Source organism: Conger conger, chromosome 2 (genome assembly GCF_963514075.1).
Source record: "Conger conger chromosome 2, fConCon1.1, whole genome shotgun sequence".
In the NCBI taxonomy this organism is placed as follows: Eukaryota; Metazoa; Chordata; class Actinopteri; order Anguilliformes; family Congridae; genus Conger; species Conger conger.
The window spans coordinates 83,689,162-83,711,755 of NC_083761.1; the positions used below are offsets into that span (position 1 = coordinate 83,689,162).

Here is a 22,594-nt window from a genome sequence, read left to right on the forward strand (position 1 = left end):
GAGGGAGATCTGTGTGTGACAATGGGAGCTATTGTAGCATTAGCAGTGTTGCTGGGAACTTTGTCTTGTAAGTGATCATGCTGTTTTCATATTTTTATTTCACTTTAAGATTATTCTGTGAAAAAGTTCCAATATTTTTCTTTTAAAATGCTTAAATCCACAGTTGAATACTGTGTGCAGTTTCATTCAGTAATTATATTACTTATTGATATACTCACAAACATCTTTTTTTATTTCTGTCTCCACAGATGGTCACTGTGTTGAACTCACACAGCCAGGCTCTATGGTTGTAACTCCAGGACACTCTCTGACCATCTCCTGCAAAGTCTCTGGGTATTCCCTGACTGATAGCAGCTACTGTACACACTGGATCCGACAGCCTGCAGGGAAAGCTCTGGAGTGGGTTGGACGTGTCTGTGGCAGTGGAAACATCTATTACAAAGATTCACTGAAGAGCAAGTTCACCATCTCCAGAGACACCTCCAGCAGCACTGTGTCTTTACAAGGGAGCAGCCTTCAGACTGGAGACACAGCTGTGTATTACTGTGCCCGAGAGTCACAGTGCTGCAAAACAATGGTTGAGCCGTACAAAAACCCACCCTGATGAGTTCTGCAGTAAAACACACACCATAATACCATGATGCAGAATATTTAATCAGTAAATTTAATAATAATGCCCCATCCCAACAACACGTCTTTACAACATTCATCATAAATGTGAGAAAAAAAAATATATTATTCGATGAATCCAAAAATTATGTATTTGAATCCTTTGTAGATGCTCTTATACAGAGTAATATATAGTAATAAATAACTTTATTACTGCATTGTAGAACTGACCAGATGATCATTTTAGAACTGACCAAAACATATTACTCACCGGTTCCACAGTAATGTTGGTGGAAGAAGGTTTCTGTTTGTAAGTGTTAAACATGCAGGGTCCAGTGTTTACCACTGGGTATCAGGGTGCTTTCTGTACTGAGTGGTCCTATGCTGTCTGTGTTGGACACGCTCATTAGAGTGACTTGTGATGTACTGAGTACTGGGGAGCTCCTGGCTCCACTCTCCCACCCTCACCTGCCAGGAAACTCCCTGGATTCACTATGAATAATAATGCAGTCATCAGCCATGGAAGAGAGACACACGGCTGTAATGATGGATAATACTCATAACTGCTATATGATCTGAGCCCCGTCTACAGCTCTGACTGCTCTATTTAAACAGTGTGAGATCTGCCCACCCAGTGAGGAGGAGTTGATGCAAACTCTGAGCTCTTCCTTCTACATTTACCTCTCTGCACTGAGGGAGGAGGGAGTGTTGTTGGAGACTGACTGTAGGACTATCATCACAGACTGCAGTCAAAGACTTTCACCATGACTGTTATAACCAGCCTGCTTCTCATTACAGTATGCTTTACAAGTATGGTTTAATCCATTTTTCATTTAATTTGACACTCATTTTCTTTCTGAGGTTGTGAATTCTGAAGACTTTCATATTCACTGAAATTGTATTTGGGAGGTTGATCATTGTCATTTCTATCATATCATATATCTTATCTGTCTTTCTTCATTTCACAGGTGTTGAATGTCAGACACTGACTGAGTCTGAACCAGCAGTTAAAAAGCCTGGAGAATCCCATAAATTGACCTGTACAGCCTCTGGGTTCACATTCAGCAGCTATGTTATGAACTGGATCAGACAGGCTCCTGGGAAGGGGCTGGAGTGGGTTGCCTATATTAGCACAGCGAGTTCACCCATCTACTATTCCCAGTCTGTTCAAGGAAGATTCACTGTATCCAGAGACGACTCCAACAGCAAGCTGTATTTACAGATGAACAGCCTGTCAGCTGAAGACACTGCTGTGTATTACTGTGCCAGATACCCACAGTGAGAGAGAGTGAGGGGAGAGCCGCACAAAAACCTCTTCCCCTTTATCACACAGCCACAGGAGAGAGCCCTGGAATGAACTCTGCTGTATGAAGTGAAACTATATCTATAAATATCACTTAAGTGTTTTGTTATTTTCTTTTTGTCTTATCATTTATGCTATTAGATGGCTGGAAATTTTTGATCACCTTTCAAATTCTCTTGAGTTACAATTTATTGCTACATTTTAGAGGCATATCGTTAATTATTGCCACTGATGTAAAAGAGATCTGTCCAGTAAGATTTATGTACATGTAAATTAACAGATCATCACTGTACACTAATAGAAGGCCCAGATACACACCTTCCTGTTCTTGGATCATCCATAGAATTGTCACGTTTCATGTTTGTCACGTCATGTTTCATGTTTAGTTATTGTCTTGGTTATGCTATTGTTATGACACGTATTATATTAGTCTAGTCTCACCACGTTTTTATGTTTTTTGTCATGTTATGTTTCATGTTTAGTTCTTGTTACCATTCATTATTGCTGCTCTGAATTCCAGAGAAATGCTAGTGGAAGCAGTCGGCTGTTTTAATTCTCCTGCAGGAGGGGGCAGCAGTGCTCCTCATAATGGATATTCTGCGCATCTGTGCTCCGGCAAGTGGCACCTCATTATTCGGCAGCTGTACATTATTTCACCAGCAGGTGTCACCAGTGTGCACTTGAGCCCTCAAGAAACACATCCGTTTTTCCAAGACAATTAGCTGTAAATTGTCAACGGTTCAAGAAGCCTGTAGAAAACATCAGGAGCTGAAACATGGATCTGTATCCATGGGCGTGGCTTTTGATTGACATTTGTATGCAGTCGTGATGAATGATGAATGGAACAATAAGTAACTAACGTGGTGGTAACGAATTATTCAAGGTGGGTCTATTTAAAACCAAACACTGCTTTAATCCAATTGCAGGCAGTCTTTTATTAATTCATGCTGAATTTTCAAAATTTACGATATGGCCTTTTGTTCATTTGTGTGTTGAGTTTTTATTATCATGGTCATTTCATAATTGGAAATGTGGCAAGGAATAGCTTCTATATTTGGGTGATTTCTGAATTCCGGGTAGATGTGTGTTGAATCTGGGCCTGTGTGTGAACCAGTGAAATAGTGAATGTGTCAGTCACACACTAAAGGCTCTGCTGGAATTGGTCACCTGCTCTCCCCCACCTCAGTGAAGGTCCCCTGGAAGCACATGAGGGACGTTACAGCAGCGCTGGAATTCTGCTTCAGACACATCAGCCAGCAGCCTGTCTTTGTCCCACACAGGGGACCCTGTGACCAGTGTGCGAAGGGTGTGTCCTGTGGAATTGTGGGAAGTTTGGGATTTTCCTGAGTCTTCATATTGAGCTGCAGTGCTTTTACCATGTCATAAATGTAATCAGAAATTGGCTAAACGACAAGCAAAGCACAATACATGAATCAGATTTTCTGTGAATAGGAAAAAATGTTTTGAACAATGCAGACACTGTTTCTGTATTTGGAGCTCTTTCTCTCTCCCTTTGCAGTTCGTACACTATCCTGCACCTGGCTCTTTATATGACGTGGCCCAAGAGTCTCTGTTTCTGAAAAACAGGAAATACCTTCATTCCAGTTCTGCTATTACACGTAACACCCGTCGATGGTAATATTTATTAAAAATAGTGGAATTGCAACTGTTGATACTTATAATATAGAGAATTTATATCAAATTATATTCATTATTTGAAATATTTGTAATGTTACAGGTTACTGGGCCACTGCTCTGAGGGTGGAGGCCGTTGCTCACTTTCAGGCCACCAGGGGGCAGGGTTGTAGTGGCGGGTCCTCAGCAGTACATGGGTGGGATTGAAGAAAAAACAAGATACAATTGGCCAGGAAATTGGGAGAAAATGTTTTTTTGTTTTTAAGTGTGATTTTAAGAGGGGGTCATACTTCAGCAACAAGTACACCTTTGAGTGTACTGTCATTAAAAAGCTGTCTGAAAAGATAGAGGAGGGATGGAGGTCCAGTTTGAGGCAGTTCTACACCTGTTTGGGTAATCTGGACTTGAATGTGAAGATCTTTATAAACTGTGAGAGATCTGCCCACCCAGTGAGGAGGAGTTGATGCAAACTCTGAGCTCTTCCTTCTACATTTACCTCTCTGCACTGAGGGAGGAGGGACTGTTGTTGGAGACTGACTGTAGGACTATCATCACGGACTGCAGTCAAAGACTTTCACCAGGACTGTTATAACCAGTCTGCTTCTCATTACTGTGTTCTTTACAAGTATGTTTTAACCTGCCATTTATTTAAGTTTTACAGAAATCTTACTTCAGATGTTGTAGAGTACTAAATATTTATCACTTTCACAGGTGTTGAATGTCAGACACTGGCTGAGTCTGAACCAGCAGTTAAAAAGCCTGGAGAATCCCACAAACTGACCTGTACAGCCTCTGGGTTCACATTCAGCAGCTACGAAATGAACTGGATCAGACAGGCTCCTGGGAAGGCACTGGAGTGGATTGCTTTTATTAGCACAGCGAGTACACCCATCTACTATTCCCAGTCTGTTCAGGGAAGATTCACCATCTCCAGAGACGACTCCAACAGCAAGCTGTATTTACAGATGAACAGCCTGACAGCTGAAGACACTGCCGTGTATTACTGTGCCAGAGACACACAGTGAGAGAGAGTGAGGGGAGAGCCGCACAAAAACCTCTTCCCCTTTATCACACAGAGCCACAGGAGAGAGCCCTGGAATGAACTCTGCTGTTTGAAGTGAAACTCAGGGTTTCTGTTATAAATATCACTAAAGTGTTCTGTTCTTTAGTTCTCATTCATACTATTAGATGCCTGATAATTCTTGGACATCTTTTAAATACCCTTTTGAGTCACCTGCTAACCAGCAGGCTGTAATGCTGTTCTGCCCTACAATATTTGGTTTGGATTGTGATCATGATGACAAGACACAGAAACATGTTTCGAACTTATACCAATCTCACAAGGATATTTTCTAAATCCAGTAAACCTTGCATAAATATTTTCCAAATTGTCCACTGTCTCTTATGTTCAACACAATATATGTTCATTTAATGTAAAATATAAACAAGCAGGCTGCTTTCATATTTGTTTGAACTGGAGTGGCTAAATGGCACAATAATATTTATAATTATTTCATTGAGGTGGAAGAGGACTACTTCTGTAAACGTCTATGAAGACATTCCCAGTCTTCCACTGACAAAAGGTCCAGATAAAAACCTTCCTGATCTCTGTCATATCTGCAAACCATTAATGCAACAAAATTGATACTAAAATCATGTGTCGTATTTACGGAAACATGAACGTACAGAGAATACTTCAGTCATTTACATTTGTTTTTCAGCATTACATTTATTTCTAGGACAATTAACTGAAAATATGGGGAACATGTTTTTGGAATATTTTATAGTATGTAGATTTTAGAGATATGTGAAGTTATCTATACTCTTTGGGGTAAAGGAGGACTGTATAAGAGTACATTATCACTGTGTACTAACAAAAAGTCCAGATACAAAGATCTCAGTAAATCTGTAGTCATGTGTAAATCATGAATTAAACTTGAGCTCTAAAAAACATTCACCATCTCCAGAGACACCTCCAGTAACACAGTGTCTTCCCAAGGGAGCAGACTGGAGACACAGCTGTGTATTACTGTGCCCGAAAGTCACAGTGCAACAAAGCTACAGCAGGGCTGTACAAAAACCCTCCCTGATGAGTTCTGCAGTAGAACACATACCATAATTCTATAATGTGGAATACTTCATAGGTACATGAAAATAAAAATCGCCCCATCCCAACTACCACACCTTCACAAAATTCACCATAAATTTGAGAAATAAATCTATTAAATGCATTTAAGAAACTTATGTTTTGAAGCCTTTGAACACAATGAATATGGTAGCATATGGGTAGTAATTATGACACAAATTAAATTAAATTACATCACTTTGTAGATGCTCATACAGAGATATCCAGTGATAACTGGATATTTATCATATTATTCTGTGAATAAGTCGTAGCAACTTGGAGTAAATATTAATTAATCAGAAATTTCCACAATAATAAGGTTTACGTTTGTAAGTGCTACACATGCAGGGTCTAGTGTTTAACACTGGATATCACGGTGATTTCTGTACTGAGTGGTCCTATGCTGTCCTTGTTGGGCACTCTCATTAGAGTGACTTGTGATGTACTGAGTACTGGGGAGCTCCTGGCTCCACTCTCCCACCCTCACCTGCCAGGAAACTCCCTGGATTCACTGAATAATAATGCAGTCATCAGCCATGGAAGAGAGACTCACGGCTGTAATGATGGATAATACTCATAACTGCTATATGATCTGAGCCCTGTCTACAGCTCTGACTGCTCTATTTAAACAGTGTGAGATCTGCCCACCCAGTGAGGAGGAGTTGATGCAAACTGTAACTCTTCTTTCTGATTACAGTGTTCTTTACAAGCATGTTTTAATCTGCCATTTACTGAATCTGCCATTTTCAGTAAAATTGTATTTGTCATGTTGTTCATTGTCATATCAATGTCTCTCCTCATTTCCCAGGTGTTGACTGTCAGACACTGACTGAGTCTGAACCAGCAGTTAAAAAGCCTGGAGAATCCCACAAACTGACCTGTACAGCCTCTGGGTTCACATTCAGCTACTGGATGGGCTGGATCAGACAGGCTCCTGGGAAGGGGCTGGAGTGGACCTCAATCATTGAATATGACAGTGATAATAAATTATACTCTAAGTCTGTTCAAGGAAGATTCACAAATAGCAGAGACAACAGCAAGAACCAGCTGTATTTACACATGAGCAGCCTGACAGCTGAAGACACTGCTGTGTATTACTGTGCCAGAGACACACAGTGAGAGAGAGTGAGGGGAGAGCCGCACAAAAACCTCTTCCCCTTTATCACACAGAGCTACAGCAGAGAGCCCTGGAATGAACTCTGCTGTATGAAGTGAAACTCAGGGTTTCTGTTTTAAATATCACTGATGTGTTTTTTGGTCTAATTCATGCTAATAGGTGCTGGTTAATTCTTGAACATCTTTTATATACCTTTCAGAGTCACCTTCTAGACTGCAGACAATAATGCTGTTGTGTCTCTACAGTATTCAGTATGGATTGTGATCATGAGGACAAGTCAGAGAAACGTGTTTCAAAATTACACCTCACAACGATATTTAAAAATCCAGAAAATCTTGCATAAATGTTTCCTCAATGGTCCACTATCTCTTACCTATGTTCAACACACTATATGTTTATTTACTGTAAAATATAAACATACAGGCTGCTTTGTTTGAACTGTATTGGCTTAATGGCACAATTTTACTTATTACTGTCACTGAGGGGAAAGAGGACCACTTCTGTAAATGTAAATCTGCACATTACCACTCTTACACTCACAAAAGGTTTAACTTTTAAAACCCTGCGTGTTCTTCGTCATATCTGCAAAATATTAATTCAACACATTTTATACAAAAAACATCTGTCTTATTTACAGAAACATAAGCATACACAATACTTTATTTGTATGTACATTTCAGAGATATGTGGAGTAATCTATAGTCTTTGGTGTAAGGGAGGACTGTAAATAAGTACATTATCATTGGACACAAAAAGTCCAGATACAAAGATCTTGGTAAATCTGTCGATCATGAATAAAAAAAACTTGAACAGCTTGCTGATCTGCTGATTTAATTCTCCTCCAGGAGGGGGTAGCAGTGCTCCTCATAATGGATATTCTGACCCTCTGAATGTATCTTGTTTTTCTCCTTCCTCCAACCCCCAGAGATTTAAACAAATTCAGCCCACAGTATTTCCTATTAAAGCCCCTGAAAATTCTCCTCCCAACACAGGAGCATCACTTGTAAGACCGAGAGGGAGATCTGTGTGTGACAATGGGAGCTATTGTAGCATTAGCAGTGTTACTGGGAACTTTCTCTTGTAAGTAACCATGCTGTATTTAGATTTTCTGTTTTGAAATACAATTATTTGGTGATGTTTTCCAGTTTTACTTACTTTAAATATTATGTAAATATATATTTAAAAAATTTCTTCTTCATGTTTTCTGTTTATTTCTATGATTATACTGCTTTATGCGATACATATCTTTCTTATTTCTGTCTCCACAGATGGTCACTGTGTTGAACTCACACAGCCAGGCTCTATGATAGTAAAACCAGGAGAGTCTCTGACCATCAACTGTAAAGTCTCTGGGTATTCCCTGACTGATAGCAGCTATAATACACACTGGATCCTCCAGCCTGCAGGGAAAGCTCTGGAGTGGATTGGGTATATAAGCTCGGGTGGCACTGGTTATAAAGATTCACTAAAAAACAAGTTCACCATCTCCAGAGACACCTCCAGCAGCACAGTGTCATTACAAGGGAGCAGCCTGCAGACTGGAGACACAGCTGTGTATTACTGTGTACGAGAGTCACAGTGCAGCAAAGCTACAGCAGGGCTGTACAAAAACCCTCCCTGATGAGTTCTGCAGTAGAACACACACCATAATGCCATAAAGTGGAATACTTAATAAGTACAATAAAAAAAATGCCCCAACCCAACAACCATGTCTTTTCAACAATCATCATACATTTGAGGAAAATAAATCTATTAAATGCATTTTGATTAATAAGAGGATTACACTTTGAACTCCCTTGAACTTTATTAATGCATCGAAAAAACATCCTATTATTCTGTGAGTTAGTCATAGCATCATAGAATAAGTATTATTCATTAATTCATTCATTCATTATCCTAACCCGCGTATCCTGATCAGGGTCGCAGGGGAGCTGGAGCCTATCCCAGCATTCATTGGGCGAAAAGCAGGAATACACCCTGGACAGGTCGCCAGTCCATCACAGGGCACACACACCATTCGCTCACACCTATGGGCACTTTACACTCTCCAATCAGCCTAACCTGCATGTCTTTGGACTGTGGGAGGAAACCAGAGTACCCGGAGGAAACCCATGCAAACACGGGGAGAACATGCAAACTCCACACAGAGAGGCCCCGGCCGACGGGGATTCGAACCCAGGACCTCCTTGCTGTGAGGCGGCAGTGCTAAGCACTGCACCATCTGTGCCGCCAGAATAAGTATTAATCCATCTGAAATTTTAATCAAAAACTTATTTGATATTTGATTTGAAACTTACTGATAAGTTTCACAATAATGTTGGTGAAATATTTTTTCCATTTCTAAGTGTTACATGTGCAGCGTCTAGTGTTTACCACAGGACATCAGGGTGCTTTCTGTACTGAGTGGTCCTATGCTGTCTGTGTTGGACACTCTCATTAGAGTGACTTGTGATGTACTGAGTACTGGGGAGCTCCTGGCTCCAATCTCCCACCCTCACCTGCCAGGAAACTCCCTGGAACTCCATGGAAACCCAAACCTACAGAAAAGATTCAGATTTTTTTGCATTTGGTTTGACTTAAGATAGATAAACTAAGATTACCCAAACAGGACGAATAAGGAAGGACTCTTCTGAACTTCTATTAATTTTTTTGTGATGTAAAATGGCATATATTCCAGTGTGTAGAAATATGAATCATAACTACATGAGCTTACATTTTTAAAATAATGAATCGAACATTATTGTTACTGATTCCAGAGAAATGCTGGTGGAAGCAGCCTGCTGTTTCAATTCCCCTCCAAGAGGGGGCAGTCATGCTCCTCTTAATGGATATTCTGACCCTCTGAATTTATTTTGTTTTTCTCCATCCTCCAACCCCCAGAGATTTAAACAAATTCAGCCCACAGTATTTCATATAAAAGCCCCTGAGAATTGATGCATCAGCACCAACACCAGCAGGCCTGTAGACCACACCCTGAGAAACAGCTTCATACAGGGACCTCAGAGCAGTCCCTCAAGCTTTTTTTCAACATAAATTGTCAGATTGAGATAATCAATAGAAGAGGGGGTTGGGAGTCCATCAGTAAGAACATGGTTGCACACCCCATCCTAAAACACACCTCTCAGTGCAGGGGTCTGAAACTCCAGTCCTGGAGGTCTGCAGTCTCTGCTGGTTTTTGTGATTTTCCTCTCAATCAGCAGCCATTTTAAGTCCTGAAAAAGCTGTGCAGACTCCCTCCAATCAGAGACTTAAATTAAAAATATAAGTGTAGGAAAACATAAAAAACCAGCAGACACTGGCCCTCCAGGATTTTAGTTTGAGATCTCTGTAACTTAGTGCAATGTGTGTCCCAATGTTACACTGTCGATTTAGATCAATGTTCTAATACTTTCTAATCAATAACAACTTCTGGCTCCTAAATATATTTGACCGGATTTGCCGTCAAATTCATGGTCTAATTCATGCTCATAGATGCCTGATCATTCTTGGACATCTTTTGTATATCTTTTTGAGTCACCTGCTAACTTGCAGGCTGTAAGGCTGTTCTGTCTCTACAATATTCGGTTTGTGATCATTGTGAACATGATGACGTCAGAGAAAACATAGATTCCCAGAAACATGTTTAAAACTTACACCAATCTCACAAGGATATTTTAAGGGGAATTGTTTTTGGAATACTTTATTGGAATGTAGATTTCAGAGATATGGGGAGTAATCTATTCTCTTTGGTAATGTAATCTATATATGATCATTGGACACAAAAGGTCCAGATACAAGATTCTTAGTAAATCTGTAGTTCATGAATTGCTGATCTGCTGTTTTAATTCTCCTCCAGGAGGGGGCAGCAATGCTCCTTATAATGAATATTCTGACCCTCTGAATTTATCTTGTTTTTCTCCTTCCTCCAACCCCCAGAGATTAAACAATTTCAGCCCACAGTAGTTCCTATAAAAGCCCCTGAGAATTCTCCTCCCAACACAGGAGCATCACCTGTAAGACAGAGAGGGAGATCTGTGTGTGACAATGGGAGCTATTGTAGCATTAGCAGTGTTGCTGGGAACTTTCTCTTGTAAGTGACCATGCTGTATTAAGATTTTCAATTTTTTCAATTTTTTAATATATTTTCAGTTTATTTCTATGATTATATGCTTATGCTTAATGAGATGAATTTTTTATTTATTTCTTTCTCCACAGACGGTCACTGTGTTGAACTCACACAACCAGGCTCTATGGTTGTAACTCCAGGACACTCTCTGACCATCTCCTGTAAAGTCTCTGGGTATTCCCTGACTGATAGCAGCTATGCTACAGTTTGGATCCGACAGCCTGCAGGGAAAGCTCTGGAGTGGATTGGAATAATATGGGATGATGGAAGCACTGCTTATAAAGATTCACTAAAAAACAAGTTCACCATCTCCAGAGACACGTCCAGCAGCACAGTGTCTTTACAAGGGAGCAGCCTGCAGACTGGAGACACAGCTGTGTATTACTGTGCCCGACGCCCACAGTGCAGCAGAGCTACAGCAGGGCTGTACAAAAACCCATGTGCAGGAAAACACATACCATCATACCAAGATGCGAAATACTTAATAAATACATTTAAAAATAATTCCCCATCCCAACTACCACATCTTTAAAACATTCATCATGCATTTGAGAAAAAAAATCTATTGAATGCATTTTGGTGAATCAGAAGATTATGCATTGAATCCTCTGAACACAATGACTATGCTGGCAGATGAGAAGTGATTATGACACAAATTGAACACATTAAATTCCATTACAATCACTTTGTAGATGCTCTTATACAGAGTGATATCCAGGAATAAATAATAATCAGAAATTTTAATCAAAAAACTATTATTGACATGTTCTACAATAATGCTGGTGGAAGAAGGTTTCTGTTACACATGCTGGGTCCAGTGTTTACCACTGGATATGAGGGTGATTTCTGAATTGTGTGGTCCAATGCTGTCTGTGAGAGACACACGGCTGTAATGATGGATAATACTCATAACTGCTATATGATCTGAGCCCCGTCTACAACTCTGACTGCTCTATTTAAACAGTGTGAGATCTGCCCACCCAGTGAGGAGGAGTTGATGCAAACTCTGAGCTCTTCCTTCTACATTTACCTCTCTGCACTGAGGGAGGAGGGACTGTTGTTGGAGATTGACTGTAGGACTGTCATCACAGACTGCAGTCAAAGACTTTCACCATGACTGTTATAACCAGCCTGCTTCTCATTACTGTGTTCTTTACAAGTATTTTTTAACCTGCCATTCATTAAATTTTTACAGAAATCTTACTTTAGATGTTGTAGAGCACTAAATATTTCTTACTTTCACAGGTGTTAAATGTCAGACACTGACTGAGTCTGAACCAGCAGTTAAAAAGCCTGGAGAATCCCACACATTGACCTGTACAGCCTCTGGGTTCACATTCAGCAGCTACTATATGAACTGGGTCAGACAGGCTCCTGGGAAGGGGCTGGAGTGGTTGGGATATCAGTATAGCAGCTCTAGTTATTATGCCCAGTCTGTTCAGGGAAGATTCACCATCTCCAGAGACGACTCCAACAGCAAGGTATATTTACAGATGAACAGCCTGACAGCTGAAGACACTGCTGTGTATTACTGTGCCAGAGAGTCACAGTGAGAGAGAGTGAGGGGAGAGCCGCACAAAAACCTCTTCCCCTTTATCACACAGAGCTACAGCAGAGAACTGGACCTAACGAATGAATGAAAGAACAATGCTGTTCTTAAATTAAAGTTTCATGTAAAATAATTTGGGTATCTATGGTTTATTGTTTACACATTTCTATATTAGCAATGAACAATACAAAGCTTTCCCCAAAAGCTCTTCATATTAAGCAGATTGTAATGCATTTTTGGAGAAACAAAAGCTGAACATCAACAGTTTAAATTATTCTGTAAATAGTAAACATTGCATTACAGGCATTTAGCAGACACTCTTATTTAGAGCGACGTACAATGAATCATGTGGTTATGATATGCACCCAATGGCATTGTTTATTCTATTCAATTCAATTCAAACTTTATTTCAGACTCAGAGTCCAGATGAAAGACAAGACACATTTTTGTGACCTAAATGGAATATAATCCAGTGTGTAAAAACATGTATCATAATTACATGATCTTTCATTCAGAAACAATATAATTAATCGATCATTATGGTTACTGGTGTTGTCTGCTGTTTTAATTCTCCTCCAGGAGGGGGCAGCAGTGCTCCTTATAATGGATATTCTGACCCCCTGAATTTATTTAGTTTTTCTCCTTCCTCCAACCCCGAGAGATTTAAACAAATTCAGCCCACAGTATTTCCTTTAAAAGTCCCTGAGAATTTTTCTCCGAACACACAAACATCACCTGTAAGACCGAGAGGGAGATCTGTGTGTGACAATGGGAGCTATTGTAGCATTAGCAGTGTTGTTGGGAACTTTATCTTCTTCATCTTGTGAGTATGCTGTATTTATATATATATATATATCATTATTATTATTATTATTTTATTTTTTTCTGGTATGGTACAATTTGTTCACCAATTACTTTGACATTGTTACAGGTTAGCCAATAAGTTGACTGTGTCCAGTATCCGAACTGATGAAAACCTAATGTACATATATGGTCTTTATATCAGAGAGGCAGTAATGGGGTTACAATTCTGTGTCAGACGGCTGCAGTTCGGGATATTATCCGCTTACAGTAAAAGCAGATGACATGCTTGTGTAAAATTTGGATAAGGAACAGCATTTAAATGGAGAAGTGATCCCAGGTCTAATTCTCTCCCCTTATCTCTTAACTTTTAAGGTTTAAGTCCTAAAGTAGCTGACATTGTATTGCTGGTGGATGGTTCAATAAACCTTGGCAAGGAGAATTTCAAAGAAGTCATGGAATTCCTCATGAACCTGGTTGACCTCTTTTTCACGGAGAGGGACAACCTGCAGTTTGGTCTGGCTCACTACGCTGCGGATGTGACTGACGTGTTCTACCTCAGCACGTACAAGAACAAGGACGACATCCTCGAAGCCATCACCAAGACTGAGTACAAAGGAGGCCGTAGGCTCAACACCGGCGCTGCCATAAAACACGTTCAGGACAATTATTTCGTCAAATCGAAGGGGAGCAGGAATGATACGGGTGTCCCCCAGATCCTGATGCTCGTTAATGGCGGGAGGTCTCAGGATGACGGGAAGTCGGCCGCCCTCGGTCTCAGAAACGCCGGTGTTCGGATCTTCGCCATCGGGGTGGGCGACATTAAGGATGAACTCACCGGCCTGGGGAGTGAGGCAGCCACTGTGCACACAGCTAAAACCTTCCTGGAGCTCTCCGAACTGAACGAGCAGATCTTGCAGGCTCTGGACGATGACGTGAGGTGTCGGAAAGGTAAGGATATACAATAATATATAACTTTATTACTGCTGTTCAGAACTGATCAGATCATATTATATTCAGGATTCAGTTATAGAAAATATAAGATCCCATTTCAGGAATATGATTTTTAGGTAAACTTTAAAGACATCTCATAAATTTTCATTGAGGTAAAAGAGGACCACAAACTATAATGTATAACATTTGTAAGTGAACTAAAAAGAGGTCCCAATACAAATGTAACTATTCTTGGTGTTTCTGTAATCTGTGAAGAAAAATTATAGAAACATATATAGATCATCTATTTTTTCATGGAAGCACAAACATACTCAAAAATCTGCTCTCATTTACTTTTACTTTTCCCTGTACTTAATGAGGACATTATAACACAGTCAAAGCAAAGAAGTAACAGAGCACTCAAATTAACATGTATTTTTACCAGTTTTGATTTGATGTATCACAAAAACAGTTAGCTTCGTTCCTGATCTAAATTCCAGAGTGGAGTCAGTCTGCTGTCTTATTCCTATTAATTTCTTGTGACTTTCATGGAACCGACAGCCTGCAGGGAAAGCTATGGAGTGGATTGGATATATACGCTCTAATGGAAGCACATATTATAAAGATTCTCTAAAAAACAAGTTCACCATCTCCAGAGACACCTCCAGTAACATAATGTCTTTACACAGGAGCAGCCTGCAGACTGGAGACACAGCTGTGTATTACTGTGCACAACACACACAGTGCAGCAAGGCTACAGCAGGGCTGTGCAAAAACCCAGTATTGCAGTAAAACACACACTATAATACCATAATGTGGAATACTTAAGAAAAAACCCCATCCCAACTACCACACCATTACAACATTCACCATACATTTGAGAAAAAATCTATTAAATACATTTTGATTAATGAGAAGATTACACTTTGAATGCCTTGAACTTTATTACTGCATTGAAAAAACAGATCATATTATTCTGTGAATTAGTCATAGCAACATGGAATAAGTATTAATCAATCAGAAATTTTAATAAAAAAACTATTACTGACAAGTTTCAGAATATTGTTGGTGGAATAATTTTTCCTTTTGTAAATGTTACGCAACATATGGAATCTTACTTCAGATGTTGTAGAGTACTAAATATTTTGTACTTTTGCAGGTTTTGAATGTCAGATACTGACTGAGTCTGAACCAGCAGTTAAGAAGCCTGGAGAATCCTACAAACTGACTTGTACAGCCTCTGGGTTCACATTCAGTGGCTTATATCTGCACTGGATCAGACAGGCTCCTGGGAAGGCACTGGAGTGGATTGCTTATATTAGTACACAGAGTACACCCATCTACTATTCCCAGTCTGTTAAGGGAAGATTCACTGTATCCAGAAACGACTCCAACAGCAAGCTGTATTTACAGATGAACAGTCTGACAGCTGAAGACACTGCTGTGTATTACTGTGCCAGCGACCCACAGTGAGAGAGAGTGAGGGGAGAGCCGCACAAAAACCTCTTCCCCTTTATCACTTTGCTGTATGAAGTGAAACTCAGGGTTTGTGTTATAAATATCACTGAAGTGTTCTCTTCTTTTGGTCTAATTCATGCTAATAGATGCTGTTTAATTCTTGGGCATCTTTTATATACCTTTTAGAGTCACCTGCTAACCTGCAGGCTGTAAGGCTGTTGTGCCTCTACAATATTCGGTTTGTGATCATTGTGATCATGACGACGAGTCAGAGAAAACGTACATTGCCAGAAACATGTTTCAAACTTACACCAACCTCACATGGATATTTTAAAATATTTACATCTTGCATAAATATTTCCCAAACGGTCCACTGTCTCTTATGTTAAACACACTATAACTGCAAAATATAAAAAAGCAGGCTGCTGTAATGTTTGTTTGAACTGGATTGGCCTAATTACACAATATTTCTTATTACTGTCATTGAGTTGGAAGAGGACCACTTCTGTAAATGTAAATGTGCACATTATCACTCTTACACTGACAAAAGGTCCAAATAAAACCCTTCCTGTTCTTTATCATATCTGAAAACAATTAATGCAACACATTTTATACAAAAATAATCTGTCTTATTAACAGAAACACAAACATGCACAGAAATCTGCCATCATTTACATTTGTTTTTCAGAATTGCATTTATTTCCTCCACCCCACAAGGCAGGCAATGTCCAAGACCTTTTCTTCCTGAGGAACTGCTCATGCTCCGATTTCCACGGTTACCCCTCTGCATACATCTGATCACCACTTCATCTCATTCTCCCTCCCTCTTCCTCCGCAACCTCCTCCCCCTCCTCCCACCCACACTTCCTCAGCCCGCCGTAACCTCTTCCTTTGCCACCACTGTCACCACCTCACTCCCTCCCCCGAATCCATCTCCAAACTCCCCACTGACTCTGCATCTGCCACCCTCCTTTCATCTCTCTCCTCCGCCTTTGACTTTCTCTGTCCCCTAGTCTGAAAGCCACCTTGCACATCCCCTCCCAGTCCTTGGATATCTGACGCCCTCCGTACCTCCAGGGCCAGCCTAGAATAGAATAGAATAGAATAGAGTTTTATTGCCATTTGCACAGGTACAATACAGTACAGGTACATTGGAATTCTTGTGTGTTCTCTTCCAGTCAGGCACCCCCTGCTCGACCCAGCTCCTGGTCCAAGCGATGGTTTTGTCCCGCCTGGACTACTGCAATTCCCTCTTGGCTGGCCTCCCAGCGGCCGCCATCAGACCCCTCCAACTTATCCAGAATGCAGCAGCTTCTCTGGTCTTCAACCTTTCCAAATACTCACGTCATCCCCCTGCTTACTTCCCTCCACTGGCTGCCTGTCATGGCTTGCATCAAATTCAAAACATTGGTGCTAGCCTTCCAAGCAGTTAAGGGGTCTTCCCCAGCTTACCTCCAAAAAATCATCAGACCCTACACCCCTGCCAGACCTCTTCGTTCAGCCTCCACAGGCCGCTTGGCACCTCCCCCTCTCCAAACTTCCACCTCACACTCACGACTACTGTCTGTTCTGGCTCCACGGTAGTGGAACAAACTCCCCTTTGAGGTCACAACTGTAGAATCTCTTCCCATCTTCAAGCGCAAACTGAAGATGCACTGTAGGGGAAAATTCACAGAACAAAAGATCTCCCTCCTAAGACTCCACCTTAGTGAGCCGGCTGGTTCCTCCAAAACTCTCGATGATGTATGCTAAAAGTGTATCAATATATCCATATTAAAGTATGATACGTACCCTGTATAGTTTCGAACTGATGAACTGCTAAATTGTGCTAGAATTACACAGTGAACCCATATGTAACCGGAGTTTAATAAAGCAACCAGCTGGGAGGGGTGGCGTCTTGAACTGTGTAGGTCAAGGACAGGGGGCAGAGCGAGATATGCCTGTACAGCTGGTTTCTCCGGGACTCTCGATATATCACATGTACGCTGCTTGTTATCCAATCAAATGAACCTAGAACATTAATTATAGCTGAGCTTATGAAAACACAACCAGTGAAAACTGTTGAAATGAGAGCAAAGAATGCAAAGAATGCAACGTACATTTACTCACTTAGAAGAGAATATTAATCAAATGTTTAGTATGTCTGTATATTAGAAAAGAATATTAGAAGAGAATATTAATCAAATGTTTAGTATGTCTGTATATTTTCAATGATTTACTGCTCATAAGATCGTGATAGAAAAGTGACCCATATGTGGAAAAATAAAGAGTGTATGCTCAGAAAAAACCATGGATGACGTGTGTGTTAGCCTGCAGTTCGCGAGGGCGGGGGCGCCCTGAACTTTATAGAGATTTGGCAGAGCATGATTGAACTTTATACACAGTTGGCAGAGCATGAGGACTTTGGGCGATTTGCCACAATGTTTGCAAAATCAGTATAAAAATTACATTTCGAGGTCCAAGTTTTTGGTCCGGCTTTATGCACTTGTGCTAAATAAAGTCTAATTTTCCTGAAGAGCTTGCTGCCGTGGTGTCTTTTCCCTCGTGAAGATGTTTTTTGACAAATTGGAGATTTGGAGACATTTGGGGGCTCGTCCGGGATACGAAAGAGAAGCTCCCGGCGACTGGAGACCAGGGCGGAGAGTACTTTTTGATAAGCTGCAGCTGGGAGTGAGAGTATTTAACGACTCTCATCTCCTCTCCCGGACGCCGGAGGCGACATCCTCTCGTATAACTAACAACTAAATTGAGGGAAAAAATGCAGCAAATTCTTCAGGAAACGTGCGCGCAGCGAACTGTGAGTAAACTAAGTGTGTTGTTATAAATTGTGATATCTACCAAGATATCTCTAGGTAGTTTCCTCTACGGTGTGATTTAAGTGAAATATTGCTGATAAGAGAAAATACTGTTACGCTGTGCTGATGCTTTGAAAGCTTGTGCTTGAGCGAATATAATGTTGTATTGAGGCAACAAAGGTAAAAATAACGCTGTGCAGATGCTTAGAATGCTTGTGCGTGTGTGGATATAACGTTGTATTGAGGCAACGGAGGTAAAAATCGTTATTTATGTTTGTGTAAGATAAGAAACGCAAAGGGTGAATAAAAGTATAAACGGGAGAAAATACAGGCTCTGGCAGAAAAATAAAGATAAAATATCTAATAATATCGATAATAATAGGGAAAATAAAGATTAAACATATAATAATATGGATAATAATAGGTGGAAAAATAAAGGTAAATAAATAAATAGATAAATAATATAAAAGTATTACGGGCAGTATATGAAAATGAAAAAGGAAAAGAAAACGGCGATTGAGATAATAGCGGGGGTGTATCTTAAATGTATACAGGAGATAGAAACTATCACCAATAAGGGAAACAAAAAAATAACTAAGAAAATGGCGGCAAAATGGCCGCTTGATAAGAAAAATATGCGGAGGAGAAGGAGAGGGTAATGGCGGCGGGTAGAGACCGAAGTGAAGAGGTGACTCCTCCGTATGACGCACAGACGCTGGGACGTGCAGAGGAAAAGGGGGGGGGACTTAGCTGGGCGATACAAAACAAAAAAATGAAAAGGTGGTGGTGGCCTTGGGAAGGAGGAGTGTGGAGAAGGGGGGTCAGAACAGGAGATACAGTCAGTATGGGTGCAGAGGGACTTAGTTGGGCGATACAAAACAAAAAAACAAAAGTTGGGGGTGGCCTTGGGAAGGAGGAGTGTGGAGAAGGGGGGTCAGAACAGGAGATACAGTCAGTATGGGTGCAGGGGGACTTAGCTGGGTGATAAAAAAATTAAATAAAATAAAATAAAACAAGAACCCAGAAACCCATATGGTTTAGCGATAAGGAGGAGCTCCCCAAAATAGTAGGGCCATTATTAATTAGGGATGCTGTACCTCAACATTCCCTGGTCCACCCAGGACATGCAAGATGTAAAAACAAATCTCCCTGAGTTACAGAATGGAGCAAGCCACTGGTTCAGGGTGCTGGAGGAGGAGATGACAGGCCGAATCTTGGCTGTGGGGGCCTGAGGGCTGTGGGGGCCTGAAGGCTCTCCTGGGGAAGGTTGTGGGGATGGAAACAATGCTGGACATATTCGAGCAGGCTGGCTTTGTCAGAGCCTAGGTGCAACCTCCAGCAGTGGACGGTGGGCCATTTGACAATGTATGTGTTGCGCAGGTGGAGGCTGATAACCAAAAGGGATGTACAAACAGATCCCATAATGCCGTAAAGCCATATGGGAGGGGATGTCACCAGGAGTGGAGCGCCGCCTCGATGAGGTGGTGGGACTGAACACCATGACACACAGGGAGTTTGTGGATCATGTAGCGCACGCTGAAGAGAGACAATGAAAAGAGGGCAAAAAGCTGGAAGATCAAGCAAAAGACATTCAAAGCCAAAGAAAAAAAGCACCCCCCACACCCGAACCATGGAGCAGCCCGATGGTGCCCCGGCCAACGGTGGTCTACAACTTCTCCGGCATCCCTCACCCAGTGGCCATGCAACGTAATATACAAGGGGGGGAACTACAAATGGGTGGGAACCAAATGAAGGGAGGGCCAGGGAATGGTGGGCAAGCCAATCAGTGGAAAGGGCAGCAGAATCAGCGCAATTTTGATGATGCTGGTAGTGGTAGTATTTATGACAGTTGGTATTTATCTGATTCTAATTGGAGTAGATAATCAAAGTAAAAGTAAACTGGGTGAACTTAGACAGAGTAGTAACACATGGAGCCAGACGTCTTCCTAAAGGTTCTTTGTCTCTTTTTATTTTCTTGCTCATGTGAGCTTGTGGGTGAGGGACGTTGTCCCTGGTATTTGTATTTTGGTTTGTGTATTTTCCTGAGCTGCGTTTCATGGTTCTTTATTTCCGTGCCTAGTGTTTTTTTCTGGGTTGTACTTTTATTTAGTTCCCCGGTCTGGGGTTTTTTCAGTGCTCGCCTTTCAGCACTTATTTTGGTTGGGGTGTTCGCCCCGTTTTTTAGGGTCGCTTTATTCCAGCTTAGAGCTGGGAGTGCCAGAAGCACCAACAGTGCCCGAGCGGACCCAGTACAAGAATTGCAAGCCTGTTCACCAGTGGAAGGACGTACAGACCACATCCACTGGTTGGAAGACCAGGAGCCCACCTGTTACGGGGACTGCGGCGATTTGCAAGCTGGCTCACCAGTGGAAGGACGTACAGACCACATCCACTGGTTGGAAGACCAGGAGCCCACCTGTTACGGGGACTGTGGCGATTTGCAAGCTGGCTCACCAGTGGAGGGACGTGCAGACCACATCCACTGGTTGGATCCAGGAGCCCACCTGTTACATGGACTATGGCGATTCCTCGTGCTATGAATCAATGTGTTAACAAAATTAAAAGAAGTGTGTGATAATTGTAATAGTTGGGTCACTTAGGATAATACATACAGCTTTGCTAAGGCTATGGCCAGTCAAATTAGGCGGGATGCACTTTTGCAGAGAGTGTTGGAGGAACCATGGAAACACTGTTATATTGAGGAGTCTGAGGCAATTGGATGCTGCTATAGCAGCAGGGGATGTGCAGGAACCCAACTTAGTATGGTGCAGAATCAGTCTGCTGTCTTCTTTCTATTCATTTATTGTGACCTACATGGAATGTATTCTAGTGTGTAGAAATATGGATCATAACTACATGAGCTTTAATTCTGAAACAATATAATCATTAAAAAAATAGCTGTCACTGATGGAAATTCCAGTGTAATGCTGGGGGAAGCAGTCTGCTGTTTTAATTCTCCTCCAGGAGGGGGCAGCAGTGCTCCTCATAATGGATATTCTGACCCTCTGAATTTATCTGGTTTTTCTCCTTCCTCCAACCCCCAGAGATTTAAACAAATTCAGCCCTCAGTATTTCCTATAAAAGCCCCTGAGAATTCTCCTCCCAACACAGGAGCATCACCTGTAAGACAGAGAGGGAGATCTGTGTATGACAATGGGAGCTGTTGTAGCATTAGCAGTGTTGCTGGGAACTTTATCCTGTAAGTGGGCAAGCTTTATCAAGATTCAATATTTTACATGAGATTATTCTCAAATATTTTTCAAAGCTTTATTTTAATAATTTAAAATGAATCATTTACGACAGTTTTTCTGTTTATTTCATCAATTATATTATTTTATCATATACTCACAAACTTTTTTCTTATTTCTGTCTCCACAGACAGTCAATGTGGCTCTATGGTAGTAACTCTCTATAGTAAGGCTCTATGGTAGTAACACCAGGACAGCCTTTAACCATCTCCTGTAAAGTCTCATATTCAGTGAGCAGTGATGCTACAGCCTGGATCCGCCAGCCTGCAGGGAAAGCTCTGGAGTGGATTGGGTATATCAGCACGGGTGGAGGCACTGCTTATACAGATTCATTAAAGAACAAGTTCACCATCTCCAGAGACACCTCCAGTAACACAGTGTCTTCACAAGGGAGCAGCCTGCAGACTGGAGACACTGCTGTGTATTACTGTGCCCGACGCCCACAGTGCAGCAAAGCTACAGCAGGGCTGTACAAAAACCCTCCCTGATGAGTTCTGCAGTGAAACACACACCATAATACCATAATGTGGAATACTTACATTTAAAGAAAATGGCACATCCCTACCACACCTTTACACAATTCACCATACATTTGAGAAAAATATTGTGAGGGAAAAATGCCCTTTTTAACATTTCACAGGTGAGCTTTGTCAGATGAAAGAGATCCCAGTATAAACAACAAGAGCTATACTTGAGTTTAACTTTCGTATCTATTTGCAAAGAAATAACAGAAAGTGAGAAAGCTTACCAGCATTCTGATCTGAATCAGACATGTATACAGTTTTCAATACTTTCTCCCAGAAGGGGGGGCTTTACCAAAACAAAAAGACATGAACCTGGCCACTAAGATTTATCAGTATTTTGTCTTCTGATTAACCCTTGTTGACCTTGCTGTAAGACTGGAATGTGCTAGCTA

General features: G+C 41.1%; 1 protein-coding gene and 1 gene segment (V, D, J or C); both read left to right on the forward strand.

Moving 5' to 3' along the window:
* On the forward strand, positions 1–604 carry LOC133121397 (Ig heavy chain V region 914-like). The segment is given in 2 exon segments: positions 1–67; positions 249–604. Coding segments are annotated over 2 exon segments (402 nt in total).
* Positions 605–13,175: 12,571 nt separating this feature from the next.
* LOC133121399 (collagen alpha-1(XIV) chain-like) lies at positions 13,176–21,832 on the forward strand. Its single transcript, XM_061230575.1, has 5 exons — positions 13,176–13,266; positions 13,620–14,195; positions 15,337–15,636; positions 20,616–20,806; positions 21,809–21,832. The coding sequence occupies exons 1-5, from the start codon at positions 13,212–13,214 to the stop codon at positions 21,830–21,832; spliced, it is 1,146 nt and encodes a 381-aa protein (XP_061086559.1). The 5' UTR covers positions 13,176–13,211.
* The last annotated feature ends 762 nt before the right edge of the window (positions 21,833–22,594 follow it).